Consider the following 26,077-nt stretch of genomic DNA (forward strand, 5'->3'; position numbering starts at 1 on the left):
TGAATATTCAGGCTGCTAATGCCGCTGATAGCGCTCGCGGCTCAAACTACCCTCTCGCGACCCCCGCCTCACCTCTCTTCGCTCCCACGGCGTAGCTGCTCCCTCCTCGCGGCTCCACGCAGGTAGCAGCTTGCACGCGCCGCTGACTCCTCGCGGGTCGCGGCTCGTTCCGCTGCTGCCACTGCCGCTTGCCGTTTGCCGTTATCAGGCTGTGTCTCACGAGGGAGGGAGAAGGGGGAATATTTGCTGGCTGTGTCCACCGCCCCCCCGCGCTGCGCTGTACCTCGGTGACGGTGGCTGTGTACACTTCTCTCTCCGCTCCTCCCAGCACTCTCCTCGCTTTGAATCTGAGTCATCTCAACTGCGTCTCAACAGCGCCTCATTCACCGATGACTACGCATGCAACCTTTGTATCATCCAGAACAGCCAATTGACTATGAACCTCCCCAAATTAGCCCACATTGTCCCCCACTTGAGAGACCTCCACTGGCTCCCCACCTAGGAAATATACTAGTTTAAGATCCACATGCACACCTACAAAGCCCTCCATGACCTTAGACCAGCCATCAATTAAACTTGCAGCAACCCACCAGACACCGACGCTTCTCTTCACTCACCCTCAGATTCACACAACCTCTCCATCTGCCACATCCGCAGTGATGGCTGTTTCTTCTCCTACATCACAGCCAAGACCTGGAACAACATTTCCCTCCAGCTCCGTATGCTCCCCTTTGCTGACAGACTTCCGAAAAAGACTCCAGAACCTGGCTCTTCGACTGAGACACAGAGCCCAGATACTCCCGGGGTAACAGTGTTGCGCTTAATAAATGCTGACTGATTGAATGATTGATTCATTTTGATTCTATGTGTAGCATAAAGTTTGTGTGCCTTAAAATGCTTTTGAAAAAATAACTTTAAACATAAAAACAATGAGTAGATAAATATGTATTGAGTTTTATTCTGTGAATTATTGAGTTTTGAGTTTCCAACCCATGTCACCTTCTAGAACGAGCCTTGGACTGTTCTCAGAGTGAGGAAGGGCAGCTCAAGGAACTCTCCAAGGACCTCTTGAAGCCACTGATTTAATATCCTCAGGCCAAAGAGATACTCCCCATGTTCAAATAACATTCTGAGAGAACAAACAAATGTTTTACCCAAAAAATTAGATTAATTGAAAACATTAATAATGTGCATCAGTGTTTGTACTTTGAAAATAAGCATATAAGAAACCTGCATGAAATTCTAAAATACTGGTAACATCAGATCAGCCATGCATGTCCAGATCGCATCCGGCAGATTAAATCTTTTTGCTAATTGAAAAATATATGCTTTCTTACAGGAAGTAAGAACACTCTAACTGCATTTAAGGATTGTGGTACTCCCTCCAGCAGAACTGCCTGTGGTAAAACCCTCTCCTTCAGGGCATCCCTCACTGCGATTCGGATAAGTAGAACATGCTGCGACTCTGACTTTTGCAACGGTGGAGCTATACAGGGTACGTACAGGCTGAGGCTTCGACTACTATAACACTGCAGATATATAGGGTACGTACAGGCTGAGACTCCGATTATCAATATGCTGCAGACATACAGGGTATGTACAGGCTGAGGCTCTGATTACTATAACATTGCAAATATACAGGGTACGTACATGCTGAGACTCTGACTGCCATAACACTGCAGATATACAATGTACGTACAGGCTGAGACTCCGACTATCATAATGCTGCAGACATACAGGGTACCTGCAGTCGGAGACTTTACCCACCATAATGCTGCATACATCATGGTATGTATAGGCTGAGACTCCAACTAACATGGATATACAGGGTATGTACAGGCTGAGATGCTGAATGGTTTGGATCAGTAGACCATAATACAACTCTGACTAATGTAATGGTGGATATAAATACGGTACATACAGGCTAAGACTCTGACTGCCATTGCGCTGCAGACATACATGGTACATACAGGCCGAGATTCCGACAACCATAACACTGCAGATATAGAGGGTACATACAGGCTGAGACTCTTACTACCATAAAGCTGTGTACACACACGCTATGTACAAACTGAGACTCTGAATACCACAATACTGTGGACACACAGGGTATGTAGAGGCTGAGACTCATACTACTATAATATTGCAGACATTCAAGGTACGCACAGTATAAAAATCTGAATGCTATAATGCTGGTGAAATACAGGGTATGTACCGGCAGTGACTGCGAGCACCATAACCCTGCAGATGTACAGGGTGCATACAGCCTGAAACTCTGGCTACCATAACACTGCAGACATACAGACTATGTTCAGTGAATCCTACAAAACCCAACAAGAGCTCCAAATAATGCAAGCAGGTACACACCAGAAAGCAGGACCACAAAGCGCAACTGCCATCAATTGGAGACACGATGGTGTGGCACCAAGAGCCCTGTTGACAGAGTAGCTCACAAAACAGTACTCAGCAACTATCACCAGCACATCAAAGAAGCCAAGACTACAGCCATCACAACCTACATCAACTCCGCTGCCAACCACACAAAGAAACTGTTCAAAATAGCCAAAGAGAACACCTTCCTGCCCTCCCAAAAACTCTGCAACATCCTCTCAGACTGCTCCCAAAGCAAGGTCAACAACATCTACAATATTTTCAACATTCAACTAACCACACTCAACCCCGATGACCTCAATTCACCAGTGAACACCAGCCAAACCATCACCAGATGGTCACCACACTCCGCCCTTACCATCACAGCCAATATGCCTACCATTCACTCCAGAGCTCCCACTGACCACTGCCCCCACCACCTCTACAACCCTGCACTGAACCTAATCAGCACACAACTCACCAGCATACTAAATACCTTCTCCTCCACAGCAACCTATCTGAACAGATGGAAACACGCAGATGTCAGACCCCCCTAAAGAAATCCTCCGCTGACCCCAACAACATCAAACATTATTGTCTGATCTCCCTGTGCCCTAACCCAGCCAAAGGTCTCAATAAGCCATTAACCAGTCATCAACCAGCAGTTCACTAAAATCCTGGACTAACCTACCAACTGAATGCCATTTTATCAAGATTCCATGCCAACCACAGCACTGAGACCAAGTGGAATGCCTCCACAAATGACGTCAGAACACTCCTCGACCATGGAGAACCTGTGGACCTGAATCTAATCAACCTCTCCATGGCATTCAACCGAGTCTCCCACAACACTCTCATCAACAGACTCCACAACATAGGCATACAGCAAGACTCCCTCAAGTGGATCACCACCTTCCTTACAGAACGTACACAGAGCATCTGACTGCTCACCTTCATCTCGACACCAAAAGATATTAATTGTGTCATACTGCAAGGATCACCCCTCTGCCCCACCCTGTTCAACATCTACATGACCCCTCATGGACTCAACATAATCTCCTACGCAGACAACATTCAATTGAGTGTCTCACTCACTGAGGACTCCTCCAAAGCCAAAACCAACTACTACAACATCAAGATCAATGTAAGCACATGGATGAGAGACAACTGCCTCCAACTAAACTCTGACAAAACTGAAGTCATGAATTTGAGGAAGAACACCTCCACATGGGACCACAGCTGATGGCATTCAGAACTCGGACCCCCGCCAACACTGACCGACCATGCATGCAGCCTCAACATCATCCTCGACAGCCAACTGATCATCAAAAGACAAGTCAATGCAGTCGTCTCCTCCTGCTGCCACACACTACGCTTGCTCCACAGAATCCTCAGATGAATCCCAACCAAAATCAGAAAGCTCATCACTCTGACCCTCGTCACTAGCCACCTCGACTACAGCTATGCCCTCTACGCACGCATCTCCACCCAGCTACTCACAAGACTCCAGACCATACAGAATGTTGCAGCCAGACTCATCCAGAACTTCCCCAAGTGAACTTGTATCTCCTCCCACCTGAGAGACCTTTACAGGCCCCCATCTATAATAAAGACCATTTCAATATCCTTCCACACACCTATAATGCCCTCCATGACCTAGGACCGGCCCACCTCAACCATTGACTGAACTTCCATCAAACCGATAGACACCTGCGCTAGTCTCTGCATACACATTCATGCCTCCCGCATCCATCGCAGCCGCAGAGTTGACTGCTTCTTCTACACTGTTGCCAAGACTTGTAACAGCCTCCCCTTCACCCAGCTCCATACAGCCCCTTTACTGGCAGACTTCCGAATGAGACCCAATACCTGGCTCTTTGACAGAAACACATAGCCCAAATTCCACAAATGGTTACAGTGATGCGCTTTACAAATGAGGTTTAGCTGATTGATTGACGTTATAGATTTTTAGGAGGTATAACCTGCCCAGTACTTGTCTTCTCATTTGTTCCACTCTCTGTTGCTTTAGCACCCGCTGTCGATGAACGCCCCAATGGATATAAATGTAGAGAGTGCTTCAATTACCATTCCGCAGATGCCTGCACAATCGAAAAGGAGATTCTGTGCACTGGGGAGGAAAAGGCATGTAGCTTCATCTCTGGAAAAGCGGCCTTGCCAGGTGACTTATACCGTTTTCTTGCAATTTTGAGTTTCTTAAAGCCACTAAATGTCCAAACTAAGTTGCATTTTGTGCAATTGAAATGCTTCTCCAATTCACAAATTTATGGATAGTAGCTGGTTTTCCAGAAGAATATATTCCTTCTGGAAGACTGGATAAAGCCAGCTAGGTTTTTTGTTCTCATAAATACTGGTTGAACATTGCAAAATAAGTAGGGATGTGTACAACTCGTGTATTTCAATGTAGAGTAATCATGCAGAAAATAATACATAATCAATTACTGGTGAGAAGAGTAATTCTATGATTAGCGTTATTTCTTAGCACGAATATGCCCCCTCGCATTCAAAATGGGTGTGAGAATTTTCCTTCAAGAGATAACGCTTAGGGACCGATTCCAATGTCAGACAGAGAGGAGTCTGTCCGACATCGGTTGGGAACTGAAAGTGAATGATCTCCTGTCATCAGTTCCATCCCAGCAAGTAAGATGCAAAAAAAATGTCAATACTTTACAATGGGAGCATGCATGCTCTCATTGCAAAGAGCAGGGGTGCAGTTCATCCCTGTACCCTGTTTCAGGTACCTCAAGGTGCCTGCCACCGGGTGCAGAGATCAACAGGAGGGCAGCATAAGTGCTTTCTAGTCTACCATTCAGCGCCTTGCACCTAAGACAGATCAATCAGGAGTGACGTCTGGCCTAATAGCCCTGGAGCAAAATCCCTCTCTCACATATGGTTTCTTTGAGTTTTTACACTATCTGACTGCTGATGTTATCTTATATTTTGAAAACAATAATGCAACCTTTGACCTTCCAGGTAGGTCGCTTCCACCGCTGCAGATCCACCTGCGCTTGTGCCTGCATCTGGGTCTGTTTCTGCCCAATCCTGGGTGCTGCTCTTCCCCTCGCCCCACCCCGTGCCAACTGCTCATTTACCACCGCCGCCGCCCCCATGCCCATTTGCAGTCCCCTGCCTCCCGCCTCCCAGCTGCTCCTCCCTCCCAGCTCCCCTTCAAATGGAGACAGCGCAGCGAATGCACCAAGCGGGCTCGCCGCTGTTCACCGAAGGTGTGCCTAAGGCAAGGCCGTCTTCGCCTGTCCGTGCCTGGACCGCGCTCAGCACCAGAACCGCTGGACCCCACGAACGCCACAACACCAGACTCCACTATGATGCCAGCAGCCTCCACACACTCAACAACGGCCGAAACCACACCTGCTTCCAGGCCCTCCTGAATCGGACCCATGGACCCTTCTCCTGCTGCACCTGCAGCTTCACCTGCGACAGAACCACAAAACTGCCAAGGACTGGATCCAACCACCTCCGCTGCATACTCCTCAACACCTGCTCCGCTCACAAACATGCCATCGAGCGCTAGGATCTGCCCGACACCTCCGCCCCAAAAGTGGCCTTTCTGACTGAGACCTGGTGGAACTACTCCTCGGTTTGTTTGTAAAAGCTTATCTCACTTCTGGGTAGGTGTGGCTTAGAGCAATCAGGCTTAATTACAGGAATAAGCATGAAGCATTAAGAAGTACCAAAACAGTTGAATAAGAAGAAAATGCAACACAATAAAAATCAACCTCTAATGTATAAAAAAAAAGGTAGTAAATTCATCCTTAAATAGAGACTTGGAAATATGACTTTCCAAACAAACATTACATCAAAGATGTTCCCTTAAGCAACAAATCATTGGAAACTACTGCAACCTGCGATTTAGGTTTAGTCATGAAAAGTAACCTGAATACAGCTATATAGGCACATTTGTGGCAACCAGCTCTGGCATGGAGATGACCAATAAGATCAGATACAGTGGCGACTCCTCTGCAGTGGCGGAGGAGCATTGCGCCATTGCCAGGCTCAGAGCTAGCAAATGTACATTAAAACAATGTTCTTGCAACGTTTTAATATTCAATTGTCAGTACTTAACCAGCGCTGTTGGGAGGAGCGGGCCGAGGTATTGGAGGGGGAGGAGGAGTGCTGGAGCACACCCCTCTCTAAGTGCACATATGTATTTTGGCCAGCCGTCTCAGGCTGACCAAAACACACATGCGCACTTAGGTTTTCTCCAGCCATTTACATTGAGCAGCTGGCTGGAGAAATCCCACAGATTTCCTGGGCTGAGCAGGGTGTTTTTTCTGCCTGCTTAGACCATTCCCTACACTGCTCGGGGATTGGACAGGGAGTCTGTCCCATGGCCTGCTGGGACCAGCAGACAGAAAGAGGAGAGGCAGCACAAGGAGATACAAAACTGGAGCTGCCGGAAGCAAAGGTAAGTATTATTTTTTTAATATTCAATGCCCCCAAACTCCATGCAACGCCTACCATGTTACTCCATCCACCCCACCATCCTATGTTTATGGTGGCAGCTGCTAATCAGATAACTTTCCGTCAAAGCAGTTTCTAGTCCAATTCCATGATCTATGGTAGGCCTGGACGTAACTCACTGAGTTTCCCACGTAGTTACCCAAAAACTCAGCAAAATTTCCTTGAATTACGCGAGCAGCAGAGCTGCAGTAAGTCGTGATGCATGCAATTATTTTTAGCCCTGGGAGATTGCCCTTGCTGTAAAATCACAGGACGCGACGCCACATGGTGCGCCAGAGAGTGCTGCTTCTTTCTAACCCTTGAGTGGATTTTCTACTCAAGTGACAGCTTCCACAGCATGAGAGCCAGCTGTCTTAACGCAAGCGGCAGTAAGGTGGCCTAGTGCTTAATTTTCTTGATTGCCAACTTATTGCTGCAAGCAAGAAAAAAATCTACCACACACCTGTTGGAGTTTTTTTAAATTCCGTGCTCCAAGCAGAGCGTGGAGTGGGCAAAACATTCAGCTATGGTTGAACTGCCACAGACATCAATGGAGTGGTCCTGATGCCAGGGATGCAGGATGCTTAAGATGCTTAAGGATGTTGAGGATGCTGAGCCAGCATTCGGGTCTTCCTGAGGACCATCCATCTGTCCATTTACACTGTGGGGCAAGTCTGTGTGAAGTCCAGTCAAAAAACAGTTACCAATGACCTACTGGTCCCCAGTTACTGCGAAACTACCCTTCTTTCTTAACTGGTAGCAATGTTTTCACTCCAATGATTTACCTAGGTCCAGTAGACTCAGGTGCAACCTTTGAGGATCGGGACTTGGTCTCCCAGGCTACAATTTGGAGGTGAATGGTTATCAGTTGTTCTTAGCCACCCACTCACCAAGACACGCCTCTTCAGCTTTGATGCCCTTTGGCTATAACAAGGTGTCCCCATCTGCCGTTACAAATCCTAAAGGCTAAAAATAGCTCTCTTTAAATTGATTGTGTTCCTCTTCCTCAAGGAATACCAACTAAGGCCTGAATCTAATATAATTTCCAGGGCCTGCTGGCTGAAACCCCATAGGATCTAGTGGTCTAGGAGCCAACAATAATAACATGGGACTTTTTTAAGTTTGTTGCCTGGTGTATGCTATCCATGAAATTAATAAAATTATCTAAAAGGTGCTGGAGACTCTACGCCGTGAATGCAAATAAAACTGTGTCATCTGCGTCTAGAAAAGCAGAGAGCAATCTGCCAACCACCTCTAGGACATCTCACCCATGCTCACATAAAACCTGTTCCAACGATTAATATAAACAATAAGAAAAGGAGTCAGGATACAGCCTTGGTGCACACCTCTATTTAATTTCAAACTGCCATGTGCATTCTTCAGAGGGTACATACCTTACAGATGTTAATAGACCCGCGTGGAGATCCCTCAGAAGACCAAGAAGCTCACCATAGTTGACCTTCCTTCCGGGAGAATGTCACAACTCCTGCCTTGAGAGATCCTTTGTGTTCTTTCCTGAGAATCTTTCACATCTTCCCCATTAGAGCAAAAGGCTATCTGGAGGCCAGCTTCTGTGCAACCTTAAAAGGCCACTGGAAAACTTTAGGCAATAACCTTCTCAAGCTGCCATTTGTACAAAAGTTACATTAAGGCAAAGGAACTCACAGGCTGTTCACCAGGATTTCGATTTGGATTGGATATAGTACAACAAGCGAGGCTCATCAGCCGAGGGAGCAGCTCCATCTACACCATGCACCCCGGAGACCTTTGCCAAATGACATCGGAGTCCTGAGTGGCAAGGGGCAGACCGAGGGGATTATGTCAGTGAAGAGCTGGACAGCATCAGGAGCCTGCACTGAGAGGAGCTGCCTGGGCTGCTCTACCAACAAGTGCTTGGAATCCAGCTTGTTGGATACTGGGGGGCCTGATGAGATGACCCTCTTTCACAAGAGATGTCATCTGGCTGGGGGACTGCCCAAGGGCGACACTGACTGGAGAGGGCCCCCTGAGTTGCCCTCATCAGAGGTAGGCCACAATCTTACGGGGGCCATGTGTGTATTCTCTTACTATTGTTGGAGTTGCTCCAGAGCAACAAGAGGGGTGACATCAGCATTTTTCGTTTTGTGGGGGACAATCTGTCCCATAGTTCACATTTCTTCCTCTGGCCAGGAGAAGGGGCCAACACCACAATCCATTAAAAAGCACTTGCTAAGACCCAAGGCATGCTTGATGACTGCCTGTTGGCGGCTGGGCTGGGTCACTCCCTTTGGCCCCACATTACATCTTAAGAAGTTCTGTGATTCTCAAATACCCTACTCTGCCTTTGTTGTGCATTTGCTAACACTCCTGAATGTCAAAAATAGCTGCCATTGAGAAATCAACTTTGAAACAACTTGTGTGTCTTGTTCAACCCTGAAGTGGCTTCCCATTAGAGAGCGTAGTAGATGGGAAGCTTAGAAGTAGGAGTTTCACTAGAGATAAAGCTGACTCCCCACTACTGGCGTGATTAATCCTTCAATTCACATCACTCTGAATATGGAAGATGTGATTGAAGAGTGTAGTATTCCCATGTTATGCTGTAACCTTGTTCCTAGCTGCTCAGCCAGTGTGAGTGTTCCTTGTAGAATGTTGGTGTGATTGACAGATGTAGAATGCTTCAGTCCCTGGTGTGAGTGTTGTCAGTTGGAAGATGGTCTGAGCAGCTAGCAGGCTGCTCCTGGTAGGGCTTGCTTTAAATACTTCTTAAGGACTTAATAAACTACATGAAATACATCTTGGCTATGCCTACTATGTCTCCTAAACATGTGGTTCCAGCCCACTGCATTTTGGTGATGAGAATGGGATGAATGATAAGTTCAGGACCATTGTAAGGGAGGGATAGCATTCAAGTTGACAATGGGATCCATGCTTCAAAGGGGCCTGCAGAGCTACTGCAAAATCCACTTCTATAAAATAATCGTCCATCCCTAGTCATTTAAATAATGACAAAGAAGAATCTGTAGGCGGTAATCTCCACTCCTCTAGCTGAGTTTGTGGAGTTTTGACTAATTACCGCTCCACTTGGAGTGCAGAGTTCTGAAAAAACTCCTACAACCACTGCAGTAAGTTGGTGAGCGCAAATGAGAAAATCAAATGCTAGACCACCTCCTGCTGATATTTCTCCAATTACACGATTGTAGCAGGTTGCTACCACTCACATTGAGAACGTTGCTGCTCGCATTGAGAACGTTGCCGCTCGCATTGAGAATGCCACTTAAGTAGATGAAGTACTCGAGTGACAAAAGGAAGCAGCACCCTCTAGCACAAGCAGCATGTTGTACAAAACCTCTGCCGCTTGCGGAACTCCACAAATCCTCACAGAGATGTTGGTTAATTCCACAGTACACCAGAGAGAGAAGCTCTCCCCAACAAAGAAGCTAACAACAGATGCTTGTATCAGGTGAGTCTAGTGATCTCAGGTCTTGATTCTGGGATGAAGGAGGTGTTTAGGATTTGTTCTAGGTAGCTCAGAGAGTGTATGAAGAGCTTAGGGCTTCCAGCCAGAGTGCCTGAGGACCTCGGAGCTTGCATATGGTGAGTTTAGTGATTTTAGGTCTTGTTCCTAGACTCACCTGATACAAACTCTCATATCCTCTTGCACTCCAGCTGTAAACCCTAAGCACCTCGGACACTCACAGAGCTACCGGGGACAAGCCTTAAGCACCTCTTGCATCCCAGAAACAAGACCAGTTCTCCCTAGACTAACAATATACAAGCTCTCTGGTCCTCCCGCACTCAGGCTGGAAATCCTAAACTTCTCAAACAGTCTCCGGGCTACCTCGAACAAACCCTAAGCTCCTCCTGCATTTCAGCAACAATGTCTCTGTTCTGTCATTGCTCAAAGAGGACTCTCTCAGCTTCCCAGCCTCCATATATAAGCCAAGAACCCCCCATGAAAATGAAGAACATGTTGGTTCACCCCAAAAGAACTCCTCAGCTCCTCAGTCATCTCGGAAAGACACTTGGGCCTAAAGTTGTCCTAGGAGAGGGTTTGCATATCTGGGTGCAGTGTTTTTCAAATTCATACCTTGGTTCCACAAGTTTGGTTGCTGTAAACATCTCTAATATGTAAAGTATAATGCTTTGCTTGGAAGAAAGTATAATCTTGGTGATGTATTACAGCTTGCATCAACAGTTTAATACATTGAGTGTACACGTCAAGTAAAGAGCTACATCCTTGTCCATTCTTTATGTGTTCATCTTTATCGCAGCATTGGCCAATTACTAGATACATAAACATACTTATGAATTGAATATGCTTTTCAGGATGTTTCTTTGTTTTGTTAAACTCATGAGCAAAGAGGGGATGTGGGAGTCAACATCTGGGCTTAAAACCAAGAATTCTGTTCTCCATCACATGTTGCTTCTCTCTATTGTCTCTTGCAGTGATTTCCTCTTCTCTGGTTATTTTATGTGTATTTGTAAAGCACATTCTCAATCGTGAGGGTATACTGGCGCTGAGCATGCATGTGTGCCTAGTTCTGCCAATGGTTTGCACACAATCTTCCCCATTTCTCCTGGTTCTGAGATATTCCATTCCTTCCTTCAAGTTTATGAACCCATTGTATAAGAGATATTATAATACATGGGATCCCTTTGTAAATGCCAGTCTCTAATGTATTTATAATCATAAACTTGTGACACACCAAGTTGTCAATTATAAAGGAAAGATGTCAGATCTCATCAAAGCATTGGAATGGATCATATCGTTCCTTGCCGGAAGAACCCAGAAAGTCCGCCTCTCCCCCTTCAAATCAGACGCCACCGAAGTCATCTGTGGCGTACCACAAGGATCATCACTCAGTCCCACCCTCTTCAACGTATACATGAGTCCCCTCGCATCCATCGCGCGCCAGCACAACCTCAACATCATCTCCTACGCAGACAACACCCAGCTGATCCTCTCCCTCACCAAAGACCCGAACACCGCCAAAACCAACCTACACGAAGGAATGAAGGAAGTAGCCAAGTGGATGAAGAACAGCCGTTTAAAACTGAACCCGGACAAAGCGGAAGTCCTCATCTTAGGCTCATCCCCCTCGGCCTGGGATGACTCTTGGTGGCCACCAGCCCTGGGAACCGCACCAACACCAACGGATCACGCACCTAACCTGGGCTTCATCCAGGACTCCTCCCTCTCGATGACCAGACAAGCCAATGCCGTCTCATCATCCTGCTTCAACATCCTACGCATGCTCAAAAAAGTTCTCCGTTGGATCCCCACTGAAACAAGAAAGACGGTCACCCACGCACTGGTCACCAGCCGACTGGATTACGGAAACATCCTTTACGCCGGAACCACAGCCAAACTACAGAAAAAACTTCAACGCATCCAAAACGCATCAGCCAGACTCATATTGGACTTCCCTCGTCAAGCTCACATTTACGGTCAACTGAAAGATGTCCACTGGCTCCCCGTCAACAAGAGAATAACGTTCCGTCTCCTCACCCATGCACACAAAGACCTCTATGACCTATGACCCGAATGCCTCAACACGAGACTGTCCTTCTACACTCCCACCCGCCAACTACGATCATCCAATCAAGCCCTCGCCGCAATTCCGCGCATCCACAGATCCTCCATGGGGGGAAGATCCTTCTCCTACTTAGCGGCCAAGACCTGGAATTCTCTCTCCACCCACCTCCGCCTTACTCAGAACCACCTCTCCTTCAGAAAGCAACTAAAAACTTGGATATTCGATAAGTAAATGCACCCGCCTCCCCAAGCGCCTTGAGACCCTCTGGGTGAGTAGTGCGCTATATAAATTTATGAACTTGAACTTGAACTTAGTTCTGACGTCACAATGCCTGCTGCCTGTTAGACCTGGCACCTTGGCGTGAGTCTCCCTTCCACTTTTTGCTGATGTGCCTCAGATGTTTTTGCTGGTGTTCGATGCTCAGGGCACTGCGCCACCGCCGATCCGTGCCGCAGTGCCAGTGCTCCCAATATAAAGTGTATCCATAATTGATTTCCATGATTGGCTTATTTGGTTTACTGTCAGTCCCCAGTAACGTGCACGGGGCTTGTAGATACAAATGCCGCTAGTGGGCCTGCAGCGCTGGTTGCTCCACCCACAGAAGCGGCCTAGTAAAAGATGTCTCGGGTCCGCCATTGCAGACCACGCGTACAGTCTGGTACTGCCACGCTGACTATGCCAGTGCCCACACTTGCCAGTCCCTAAACCTTCCCGAACCTTCATATCAGTCACCCCTAAGGTAGGCCAACGGGCAGGGTGCATTGTAAGCGTAAGGTAGGACAAGCCCTGATGTGTGTGGCATGCCCTAGTAGTGAATTACCGCCCTTTTTCGTTCTTCACTATTGAAGGGCTGCCTGTTCTCTTAGGCCAAGGTGAGCGGCTGGAACTATTACACGCTATAGTCCCGGCCGGCTCAGGGAACACGGTGGCAGGTTGAGTCTGGTATGCCTGAACTCAGAATAATAAAATACTTCCTTAAGCAAGGTTTATTTTAATATCCTGTGTTTGCAACTGCTACTTTTAGAAAGTTAGCATTTGCTCGCCTAACTATTTCAGCCCGCCTCTGCCAGGGTGTGTACCGGCTGTCTGGGTTTGTGTGAGTGAAAGGGCTGGGCAATTCCCGGGGACAGTTGGGGTGACCAGGTGGTGAATAGAGTGTTTACACCAGGATGGGTGGGCGGAGTAATCCTTGACTCTGAATAGGGTTGTTCTCCACCACCACAATGCTGGCTCCACCTCCTGCGGAGCATCTGATGTTCCTGCCCTGCACCCTGAAAGAAGATGGCATCGTCCTGTAAAAAAAGTACTCCAAAACCGGGTTGAACCAGGCTCAGGCCCCCTGCCTGCCAAGACAAAAGAAACCGAGTATAAAGGTAGGAGCCCTGCTCCTAAGAAATCAGATCCAGTTCTGACCACAACGAACCTCTGCCCGACTAGAAGGAGCAAGAGATGAGGAGAAGGAATCCTGCAGTGGTGGCTTGCTGAGAACGGAGAGGAAAAGACCAGAAAGGACTTTGAAGACTTGTGCCTGAAACTATCTCCAAGGGCTTAATCACGAGCTTGCCCCCTGAACGGAACCCTAGGACCATTGGGTTCTATTCTGCCTGTGCCTGTTTGCTGTTGGGCCTTTAGTCCTTATTCCCTCTCCAGAGTTGTGACTCGGGTGCCTTCGCCCTCCATGGTCGTGACAGCTTGGAGCCTGGTCGCCCCATCTTAGAGACCTCCGCTCAAGCTTGAGTCACTCTCCGCTTCAGTTCCGGGCCGCCCGCTCTCCTGTCACCTCGCCTGCTACGGAGCACGCTGTGCGCCTCTCATCTTCTCTCGCCGGAATCTGCACAGAGCACATCTGATAGCCACGGACGGTCCGTACGTCGTAACGTACCCGACTGTCTCGCTTTGCCCTCCTGCATACCAAGGCTGTGCCGCACCTCAAGAAGGTCTTCCATACTGTGGTACCGAAGGGACGGTGCTGCACCCGTCTGCCCGAGAACGTGACGCCCCACACAGATCCACAGGTACGAACTGGTGTGCTAAGAAGTAGTACGCCCGGCAGGCCTGAACGGCGCCTCGCCCCGTGAGCTGCATCAGATCCCGGATCTCCACACCCCTCCACACCATCCCACTCACCCACCTCGCACCTCGAGGGGGCTCCGAGCCAGATAAATCTTTTGGAGAACCGTTGGCCTCGTCCAGGGACCGCCCTCACCAGTAGCCACGCATGAAACACCTCGGACACTCATCACAAGGTACATTGGAACTCTATCCCGAGTTCAAATCGGATCCAGGGTCCGCAACGTTTGTTTTCCCTGTCATCGTACCTTGCTAACCAAGAACACTTACGAACAATTGCCTATTTTAATCTGGCGGCCTTCATTCGCTAAACGTTATATGGTTTTGTGATAAATCTGCATCTATTTTTACAAAAGTTTACATATTTTTTATACAATCCTATGACTGGTGTCCGTTTGTGTTGGGTCAGTGAGTTTCCTGTATGTGATCATAAATGCTTAACTATCGCCCTGATGATTAGCCTTGTCTGCTCACGCCACACCACCTAGAGGGTGAGCAAGGGTTATTTCTAAAGGAGTAGTTCTCTTACCCTGACTAGAGGAGAGGGTCCCTGTTTGTCACAAGTGCATACCTGTGCCAACCAGAGACCCCCGAGTCTAACACTGCCAGAGCCAGCATCCAAGGTGAAAGGCAGGTCAGGTGACAGCGCAGCTATTTAATGCAATGAAAATGAAATGTTGCTTTTTCTTTCTTCTGCTATATTTTTCAATCAATCAATCAATCATTTGTAAAGCATACTACATTCCGGCGAGGGTCTCAATGCGCTGGGGAGGGAGGGGGGTACTACTGATTGAACAGCCAGGTCTTGAGTATCCTCCTGAAGGTCAGTAGGTCTTGGGTCTGTCGTAGGCTCAGTGGGAGGGTGTTCCATGTTAGGGCAGCAAGGTGGGAGAAGGACTTCCCACCGGAGATTGTTCTTCGAATGCGTGGAACGGTGGCGAGTAAGAGGTCAGTAGAGCGTAGCTGGTGGTTGGGAATGTAGAAGGAGAGCCGTCTGTTGAGGTAGGCTCGGCTGGTCTTGTGGAGTGTTTTGTGTTCATGGATGAGGAGCTTAAACGATATCCTCTTGTTGACGGGGAGCCAGTTCAGGTTTCTCAAGTGGGGGTTGATATTACCATGTCAAGGTACTGCGAGGATCAGTCGTGCTGAGGCATTTTGGAAGCATTGTAGTCATTTGATGAGCTTGGTTGGGGCTCCCGCATAGAGGGCGTTTCCGTAGTCAAGTTTGCTGCTGACCAGGGCCTAGGTCACTGTCTTTCTTGTATCTGTCGGGATCCATCTGGAGATCTTGCGGAGCATGCAGAGGGTGTTGAAGCAGGAGGAGGAGACGGTGTTAACTTGCTTGGTCATTGAGAGCATTGAGCCAAAAATGATTCCCAGGTTGTGTGCGCAGTGGGTAGGTCTCGGGAATGACCTCAGTGCCATCAGTCACCAGGAGTCATCCTAAGCTGATTGGTTGGAGCCGAGAATGAGGTCGTATGTCTTGTCCAAGTTCAGCTTCAGACGGATGATCTTCATCCAGTCTGAAATGGCCTTCATTCCGTCATGGAGGTTGCCTTTGGCGGTGATGGGGTCCTTGGTGAGGGAGAGGATCATTTGAGTGTCGTCGGAGTTGGAGATTATATTGAGGTCTTGATGTAGGGCGACGTGTGCGAGCGGGGACATGTAAATGCTGAACAGTGTCGGGCTGAGGGAGGATCCCTGGAGTACGCCGCAGATGATCTTGGAGGCTTTGGAACGGAATGGGGGGAGGTTAATGCTCTGGGTTCTGCCGGAGTGGAAGGAGCTGGTCCATTCCAGAACCTTGTCTCGGATCCCTGTGTTGTGGAGGCATGCGGTGGCAGATGGTGTCGAAGGGGGCAGAGAGGTCAAGGAGGATGACAGTGACAAGCAGAAAGAACATATTTATTTGTTGCACTACAGGGAGAATTATAGTAAAGTTAGAATCTTGCTGCATGTTTGTACACATTCCAAGCTGTTGCAGCTTTTTTTAACTGACTTGTATTGCACTAGTATATATTTGCAACAAATATCTAATCATTTTTTTATGTGTTTTATTATGCACTAGAGGCACTATTTTTATTCTTCATGTTTGCAACAATTTTACTCTCTTTCATGAGAAATAGCCATCCACCAAGGTAAATGGTTTGTGGAAAAGATGAAGGTGAGCCCTTGTATTATATGGAATAAAGTAGCCCCTTGTGTATGTGATAAGAATTTTGCGAGTCACCTCGGAGTGCCAGAGCCTTATAAAGAAACTCCACCTTCAGCCTCTTTTCTCTATATGGGTGTGGAACTCCTTGGTGATTTGCAGTTTCCCTATAATTTGTGGCAGGGTGTAAGTTATCCCTTATATTGCAACATTTGTCAAAAAGGCAGATGTTCTGCTCGCCCTCCCCTGAAATATATTTCCTTATCTGAGGGTTGAAGATGGTAATAGCAGCTCTGCCATTGGTTACTCTTTTGTGGTAGATTGAGCACCACCTTCACCAGTGTTCCTGCTGTGCAAGGCTGCCACAGCCGCCATGTAGAACTCAACAAAGAAAACAGGAAACTCCATCCATGAGGTGGGTTGAATGTGGGTTCTGGAAACTTAACCAGAGTTTACGGGAGCATGTCCAGGACCAGCATTTGTGATGGCATGTCATTCATGCTGCTAAAGCATGGTAGACCTGTGCTGCTGACTTTTCCCCTAAAGTGCGTCCACCATGGACCACACTAGCAACATATTGCAGATTTTTCAGTCTGTTCATTGCATGTCTGGTGGAGGTGAGGCCACCGCGACACAGCATATTAGAGTGACCCCTCAAATGTTAAATCCTTCAGCCCCTGCAAACCTCTGGCAGTTTTCTGCATGTGCCCCATCCCTCTTCCCATCATTGCTCATCTCTTTTTCTGTCCAAACTTACCCACTTCTTCCTACATCTGGTGTTCACTTATCTCTTTCTTGTCTCAAGCTATCACTATGTCCCTCAAGTTCTGAATCATTCAGGCACAGCGATGGCCCCATTCAAGCCACATCTGCCCTCTCTAATCCATTGAAGCCCCGCCTCTTTCCATTATTCCTTTATCCTGTTTTCACGTATCTCTTTCTTCATTCCATCTTGTCTCAAGCTATCCCAAACTCCCTCAAGTTCTTCTCCATCCTCTGAGACACTGCAGTGGGCCCATTCAAGCCCCATCTGCATGTCTACTCCATTGATTCCCTGCACCTTTCCATTCTTCCTTCCTCTTCTTTGCACCCCCCCAGTGGACTTAAATTGCAACCCCATTTGATTATGTTACTTTCATGGCCTGCTCATGTACCGCTTCCCCATGTGCTCACCCACATATGTGGTCAGACTCCCTCCTATTCAGTGCCACTGGTGACTCCATCACCCTCTTCCAGGCGCCCCTTCTTTTGTCCTTGGCACCAGACAGGACTGTGTACAGGAGAAGGTGCTGCTATAGGTCTTTACCACAAGGGTGCCTTTGTACCCCAAAACCACCTCACTGGTTGGAATCAGGAGCCTCTTTTAGAGGTAGTTATTAACCATGGAAAACCAGATGTCCAGGATGAGCGGACCGAGGGCTCGACCAGGGTCTGGCCAGGTTCCGCCTACTGGCATTATGGATTATCCTGCATAATAATTATCTGGACCCCAAAAAGGGACATGAGGGATGGCAACAGATACCTCAATTATGAAACACCTGTATCCAACAGTGCTGCTCACTTCTGACTGTGTCTTATCTTTTCTTCTGCAGGTGAAGCTGTGAAAGAGTACAGTGCATCAGGATGCATGACCAGAAATTTCTGCAGAAAAGGCGCTTTCAACCTTCGAGGTCTACAACTGCTGAATTATGATTTTAAGTGTTCACCTGCCATCAAAGTTTGAGACTACCTTTTGCACCATCAACATGCCCATGTGCCAGCCGAGTGTGTCCTATTACATCCGGTACACATGTATATGTATGTGCATGGCCAATTACCATGCTACTGCATGCTTAGACATTAGCTGATTCTGGTGCTACAGACCCCCTTAAGCAATGTCACTGCCCTTGTCTCCTCTGTGTCTTCTCAGAGCAGCTCCTACTGATCCAGGTCGGTTCCAGAATCATCTGAGTTGGGTCAGGGCCTTAGAAGCAAGCTGTCTTTGATATAATACTAAAATGACATGACATGATCTGTTTCCCCCTCCCATACCACAGGGGATGATGTCATCTGCTGCCTCCTCCCATCCCACGGGGATGGCCATTCAGTAACTGCTCCCAGTGGTCTGCCCATGAACTGTTGTGTACTAGGCGACCTCCATGCTGGTTCTGTGAGTTAGTCCTTACCAGACTCTACTGGTACCCACCGACTCCATCAACAGTGGTACACCACACTTGTGTTGACAAAATCCAGTAGTGAGCTGGCATTCTCTGTCACAAATACTTTAAATGACAATGTGTAGATTTGCATGACACTGTAAACTAATCAAAAATAATAAATATTCATTTGAACTAATGGAACTTCGACTCAGTATGTGTAGTCATTTAATAACAACATTTTAAAAGGCTAATCCAGTTAAAAATAAATAACTTAGACGAGTGGTTGTTTATTGCCTGAAGATGCTAATGTCTAAGATACAACATCTAAAGAGTGGCCGCCCTGCTATTGAGTGCAACATGAAGGCTGCAAGTTTGTGAATGAACCACTCTCTCTGACGTACATGAGTCCCAGCAGGGATGTGATCAGTGGCGGCTCCTCTGCTATGGCGGAGGAGCATCGCCCCGCTGCTCTGCCAGCAGTAGTTAAAAGAAAACTAAAATGATAACATGAACATCCAACGCGTTTTGTTCAAACAAAATGACTTCTTCACCACCACTGTTGATCTCATCCATCACGGACACTCTGACATTGTATGTCAGGAGGGCTTCATTGATGCCCTGAAGAAGACCTTTTATTTAGACGAAACGCGTCGGCTGTTCATGTCAACTTGACCATTTTTAAACTTTTTGAATAAATGAAGAATTGGAAGAAACAACTCTGAACAGAGAACTGATAATTTGATGTGTGTTTACTTACCTTTTAGTGGTGCACCTTTTGTCCTTATTAGAAGTTGTTAATTCCAGTATTGGATTGCACCTTGACAGTGAGTGTGCTAACTGCGTGCACACACTACCTTGGGTACTTCCCAAAATATGCATAAGAAATAGGGATAGCAAGTCAGGTGCTAGTACTGAGTAGGGTTCCACTGTCTAAGGTTGTATTTTTCAGTATTGTGGACTGTGTAGGAACTATTATACAATGCTGTGCATGAACGGTTGGGAGTGCTGTGCTGGAACAGTACAAAGTGTTGTGTAGGAACAGTACAGATTCCTGCGCAGAAAAAGTACAGAGAGCTTTCAACAGTACAGAGTGCAGTGTAGTAACAATATAGAATGCTGTGCAGAAACAGTACAGAGTGCTTTGAAGGAGCAGTATTCCGAGTGCTGTGCAGGAACAGTACAGAGTGCAGAAACAGTACAGAGCGTTGTGCAGGAACAGTACAGAGTGCTGAAACAGTATTGAGTGCTATTCAGAAACAGTGCAGGAACAGCACACAGTGCTGCACAGGAACAGTACATAATGCTGGAACAGTGTAGAGTGCCGTGCAGGAATAGTACAGAATGCTGAAACAGTATTGAGTTCTGCACAGAAAGGGTACTTTGCAAGAACAGCACAGAGTGATGTAATACTAGAGTGGTGCGCAGGAACCTTACAGAGTGCTGTGCATGAACACCAGAGAGTGCTGGGTAGGAGCAGTACAGATTGCTGGAACAGTAGACTAGTGATGTGCAGGAATGGTACAGAGTGTTGGAAAACTACTGAGTGCTGTGCAGGAACTGTACAGAGTGCTGTGCATGAACAGCTCAGAGTGCTGTGCTGGAACAGTACAAAGTATTGTGTAGCAAAAACAACAGATTCCGGTGCAGGAACAGTACAGTGTGCTGAAACAGTATTGAGTGTTGTACAGATACAGTGCAGTGCTGGAATAGCACAGAGTGCTGCACAGGAACAGTACATAGTGATGGAACAGTAGACGGCTGTGCAGGAGCAGTACAGAGCACCGGAACCGAGTTCCATGTAAGAAAAGTACAGAGTGCTGCTCAGGGACAGTACAGACTGCAGGTACAGCACAGAGTGCTGCACAGGAACAGTACAGAGTGCTGCACAGGAAAAATTCAGAGTGCTGTTCAGGTACCGCGCAAAGTGCAATACAGCAGCAGTGCAGAGTCATGTGCAGGAACAGTAGAGTGCTGTGCAGGAACAGTACAGAGTGCTGCACAGGAACAGTACATAATGCTAGAACAGTATGGAGTGCTGTGCAGGAACAGTACAGAATGCTTCACAAGAACAGTACAGAGTGCTGGAATAGTAGAGTGCTGTGAAGGAACCGTACAGAGTGCTGTGCAGGAACAGTACAGAGTGCTGTGTAGGAACAGCACAGAGTGTTGGAACAGTAGAGAGCTCTCTGTAGGAATGGTACAGAGTGCTGTGCATGAACAGTACAGAGTGCTAGAACAGTATTGAGTACTGTGTAGGAACTGTACAGAGTGTTGTGTAGGAAGAGTACAGAGTGCAGTGCAGTAACAAAATAGAATGATGTGCAGGAACAGTACAGAGTGCTGTGAAGAAACAGTACACAGAGTGCTACAGAGGAACAGTACGGAGTGCAGGAACAGTACAGAGTGCTGTGTAGAAACAGCACAGAGTTCTGCACAGGAGCAGAACAGAGCGCTGTGCAGAAACAATTCAGAGTGCAGGAACAGTACCGAGTACAGAATATGAACAGTATACGTAGTGCTGTGCAGAAAGAGTAGATAGTGTTGTGCAGGAACACTACAGAGTGCTTGAACAATATAGAGTGCTGTGCAGGAACAGTACAGTTTTCTGAAACAGTGTTGAGTACTGTACAGAAACAGTGCAGTGCAGGAACAGCTTAGAGTGCTGCACAGGAATAGATCAGCGTTCTGGAACAGTAGAGTGCAGTGCAGGAAGTGTACAGAGTATTGTGCATGAACAGTATAGAGTTGTCAGATCTCAGATTAGTTCCCAGCACACAGCCACTAACCTTCAGGAACAAATCCAGCAGGGGCGATGTACAGTTCCCAATTCCTCCAAGCTCTACCACTCAGGAAGCTTGTAACGCCCCTCCTCTGCAGAGCAGCAGGCAAAGGTAAAGTGGAAATGGGGATAAAATAACAAAAGGTAGAAGTCCACTACCTGAAGAGCCTTTTCGATCCTCATCTGTTAAGAAGCAAACCCCCTTACTTGGAAAATCCCACAGCCACTGGAGGCACCATTCACATGGAAAAAAGGACAGCAGTTACACCCATCAGACTATCAGATGTGCCTAAGTAGAGCTAGAGAAGTAGTACCAACTCCTTACCAGCTGTACCCTGATGAAGTGTAGTCAACCTGGCATGGAATAAGCCAAACTGGAATCCAAGGTACAGACAGTCCAGATTCAAAAGACCCTCAAAATAAATAAATGTGTGGAACTCACTCTCTTCTTGAGATTGCGCGCTTGCCTCACAAAAGAATCCTGAATCCACAGCAGCAAGCCAAGCGTGATTAGTCTCTCACACTACTGGTAGGATATTTATAATACTGGGAAAAATTTAATGAACAAATAGAGAAGATATTCATCAGCCAGGGCGTGAATAGACTGACAGTGTTTGAGTGCTTGAACAATATAGAGTGCTGTGCAGGAACAGTGCAGTGCAGGAACAGCTTAGAGTGCTGCACAGGAACAGATCAGCATTCTGGAACAGTTGAGTGCAGTGCAGGAAGCGTACAGAGTATTGTGCATGAACAGTATAGAGTTGTCAGATCTCAGATTAGTTCCCAGGACACAGCCACTAACCTTCAGGAACAAATCCAGCAGGGGCGATGTACAGTTCCCAATTCCCCCAAGCTCTACCACTCAGGAAGCTTGTAACGCCCTTCCTCTGCGGTGCAGCAGGCAAAGGGAAAGTGGAAATGGGGATAAAATAACAAAAGGTAGAAGTCCACTACCTGAAGAGCCTTTTTGATCCTCATCTGTTAAGAAGCAAACCTCCTTACTTGGAAAATCCCACAGCCACTGGAGGCACCATTCACATGGAAGAAAGGACAGCAGTTACTCCCATAAGGATGTGCCTAAGTAGAGCTAGAGAAGTGGTACCAACTCTTTACCAGCTGTACCCTGATGAAGTGGTGTATGATAGTCAACCTGGCATGGAATAAGCCAAACTGGAATCCAAGGTACAGACGGTCCAGAGTCAAAAGACCCCAAAAGAAATAAATGTGTGGAACTCACTCTCTTCTTGAGAGTGCGCGCTTGCCTCATAAAAGAATCATGAATACACAGCAGCCAGCCAAGCGGGATTAGTCTCTCACACTACTGGTAGGATATTTATAATGCTGGGAAAAATGTAATGAAGAAATAGAGAAGATATTCATCAGCAGGGCGTGAATAGACTGACTAAATACAGGGAAGGGTGACACAATCCAAGAGGGCTTTGTGGCCCAACACAGACGCATGCCAGGAAGGGTCACACTTAAGTCTACTATGGTGCAAAAATCAAGATAAGACTGGTGCTCCTATCCTTGGAGCAGACCTGTACAAAATTTGCAGGCTTACCAAGAGTGCTTCGGTTTTCCTGTCCTGTCTATGGAAGTGTCAGCAGAGTACTGGCAACAGCGAGGTGGCAGTGCTACAGTTGAACTCCAAAAATCATTTTATTCAACACTTACCATTTCCCTGAAAGCTCAGAACACACATTCATTCGTCAGTGGGGCCCATAACACTGTACACTTACTCTTTTCACCTAACTCGGTTTCAAGGTTTTGGTGAAAACCAAAAAGGAGTAATGCTGTAACATTTGGCGGGGTGTCTAAACCTCTTTAATCAGTTACTATTTACACCTACAGTTTTATACGCTTTACCATGGTTTACATCAAACATGAATTTTATTCAGACACACCCCCATAGTGGCAATGGATCTGCTAGAAAGAAAATTAGGCGTAGGAAAAACACAAGACCAGCTTTTAATATTCCATTTTCCCAATTTTATTAAAATCAAAACTTTAATATGTCTGACATTTAGGCTTTAATTAATTCTTTATTCAGTAAAATCTTAAACTTTATTTTTAAAAAAACGATCATTTTATTCAGAGCTCAGAAAATTGTAATTTATTTAAAGATCAGTTGAAAGTTTGGCAAAGAACAGATAGTTCCAAATTCATTCTCTCCTAACATCCCTAACTAACACCCTCATCTTATCCTTTCAGTCCTGCAAGGAAACAAGAAATAAGTTAAAGTCTCTTAGATCCAGGAATTGATCTGCAATCCAACAGCACTTTGAGAGGAAATCGGGAAAGCAACTACTTTTAAGCAAAATCAGGGGTTTTCATACACTAATTTCCTAACTTAATCTATCTAAACAGTATCTAACATCGCTAACTCGGGTTCTGATTGGACAATATGGGGTGGGTGAGCATCTCCTCACCATGACAACATCATATTCACGGTGAATCAGCAAAACCATAATGCAGTATTGTTTAGGACAGTCTTTGGCCTGGTCACTTCCTTGACTCACAACGTTGCACTATATTCCCACGTTCAGATCACTTGTCAGTCCATGCTTTGACAATCATCCTGACTTCAGGGCAAAGCAGCCTTGATCTTCCCATCCGAGTACAGGCAGCTCACTCTGGTTGGCAGGCTTTGGGCACGCATTCGCAGTCCAGTACTTGCTCACATTTAGCCAGAGTAACCAGTATTTGTAGGCCTCAGAGGCCGCTTTTGGAACTATCATAGAAACAAACACAAATTCATGTTAAATATGGAACTAAAGCCCTTCTGTTTACCTCCCACCATACTAATGTTTCCCTACTAGTTATTACCTAGCATAAATGCATTTTATACTTACATATCCGACGACTTTTGAGCACAATAGCGTGTACAATAAGCACATTCATATTGTGTTTGTTCATATTTAGGCTGTGCATTAGTTCACATTACAATAACAATACAAATTAGTTAATTATATTGCTTCATGTAAGCAAAAATTAGTTTTCCTATGTGTTCATGTATGTGCATCTTATACTATTTGTTGATTAATACACCACAACACACCATTAGTAAATGTTAATGTTATGGAACATTGATTTCACAAGGGGTACACCAAATTTTTTTTGCCACCTTGCTCCATCAATTCCCTCATCTGGTGATTTCATCACCAAACATCACTCAAACTTTTGAAAAATTTAGCAAACATGTTTCGAATTCTTCAGTTTAGTACCATCTACACTCTAGTATCTTTCTCCTTTGAATCTTTGAAAATCTTCTCTCTAATTTCTTCCATTTCTATTTCAATCTTTTCTCTTTCCCTTGCTTTTCGTTCTTGATTTGTTCTCTCTTGTATCGCTTTTCTAAAATCTCTCCTCCCTTTATATATGCAACATGATCTTATCAGGGTCATCCCTATCACTAAAATCGTAATTGAATTAGTATTTTACCTATGATTGAACTACCTATTTCTTGGAACCAATGCTTAATTGCTGAGAAACTTTTTACCTAACTTTTCAAGGACACCTTCAACCTCCAGTGGTTCAATTTCTTTATGTAAATCTGTTATATTTATAATGTACTTTTCAAGATTCTGACTTTTATCTGGAATGTAAGTACAACAATGTTGCACCTTCAGAATCCCACAGACTCCTCCCTCTTTTGCTAAAATTATATCAAGGGCAAGTCTATTTTGTATTACCATTGCTCTCATAGCAACCATTTCAGTATTAACCATCAGGAATCCTCCTGCGGTATCTGTTGACAATCGATCAACTATTGTGGACAATTTTCTGATCTATTTGCATTAAACAAAATTCCAACTGCTGGTATCAGTGCTCCGAAGACATCATCTAATTTTTCCATCACACTCTCTCTTCTTTTTCTACTTAAGAATGTACTTATCTCATGCTTTCCATTAGTACCTCTATCTACATGGAAAATTTTAGGAAAGACCAAGCCCACATAATAGGTCCCATACCAATAGTCTGGTAACCTATAGTAAGCTCTATTCCCACAATTAAAATAAATTCCAGGAAAAACAGGATCATCTCCTCCTTTAAATCCCCAACCCCCTATAATTCTCTAGGTGTCTTTACATTGACTTGCACCCACAAAATAATTATCATACATAGAATTGTCTCGTCTAATACAAAATTTCCTAATATTGGAGCATCTATATTTATAGCCACATTCACATTTTTTTCATCAAGATTCTCATCATCATATGTCCAATATTTGGATTTTGCATGTTTCACTTTTTCACTTCGTTTGAGAGCAACCCTTCTTTCCTCAATCATATTCAGGAAACGCTTTCTCTTCAATTCTCATTTTACGTCTCAAATTATTATTAAAAGTATATTCATGTGTCAACTCATCTAATTCTAAGAAATACTCTCCCATCTCTTTTCCAGGTTTCCTTTTCTTCAATGCACCATCAATTTTCAATTTTGCAAATATCTCATCTACATTGGAGTAATGATATTCCAGCTCCCCAGTCTTATAAAACAAACTTACAATTACACCACAAGTCACTCCATATCTGACACTGAGGCAATTTTACACAATCATAAACATCATCAA

The 26,077-nt window shown here is 45.9% G+C and overlaps 1 protein-coding gene across 1 annotated transcript in view; it reads left to right on the top strand.

The window, feature by feature from the left end:
- The window catches only part of LOC147718103 (uncharacterized), a 50,801-nt gene extending 32,455 nt beyond the window's left edge, over positions 1-18,346 (top strand). Inside the window, exons 3-5 of the mRNA XM_086919187.1 lie at positions 1,340-1,495; positions 4,400-4,549; positions 18,180-18,346. Coding sequence (XP_086775313.1) covers positions 1,340-1,495; positions 4,400-4,549; positions 18,180-18,310 — 437 coding nt within the window. The 3' untranslated portion in view covers positions 18,311-18,346. The remainder of the gene's footprint in view (positions 1-1,339; positions 1,496-4,399; positions 4,550-18,179) is intronic.
- The last annotated feature ends 7,731 nt before the right edge of the window (positions 18,347-26,077 follow it).

The sequence above is a fragment of the Lissotriton vulgaris genome, chromosome 4_2, assembly GCF_964263255.1.
Source record: "Lissotriton vulgaris chromosome 4_2, aLisVul1.2, whole genome shotgun sequence".
NCBI lineage: Eukaryota > Metazoa > Chordata > Amphibia > Caudata > Salamandridae > Lissotriton > Lissotriton vulgaris.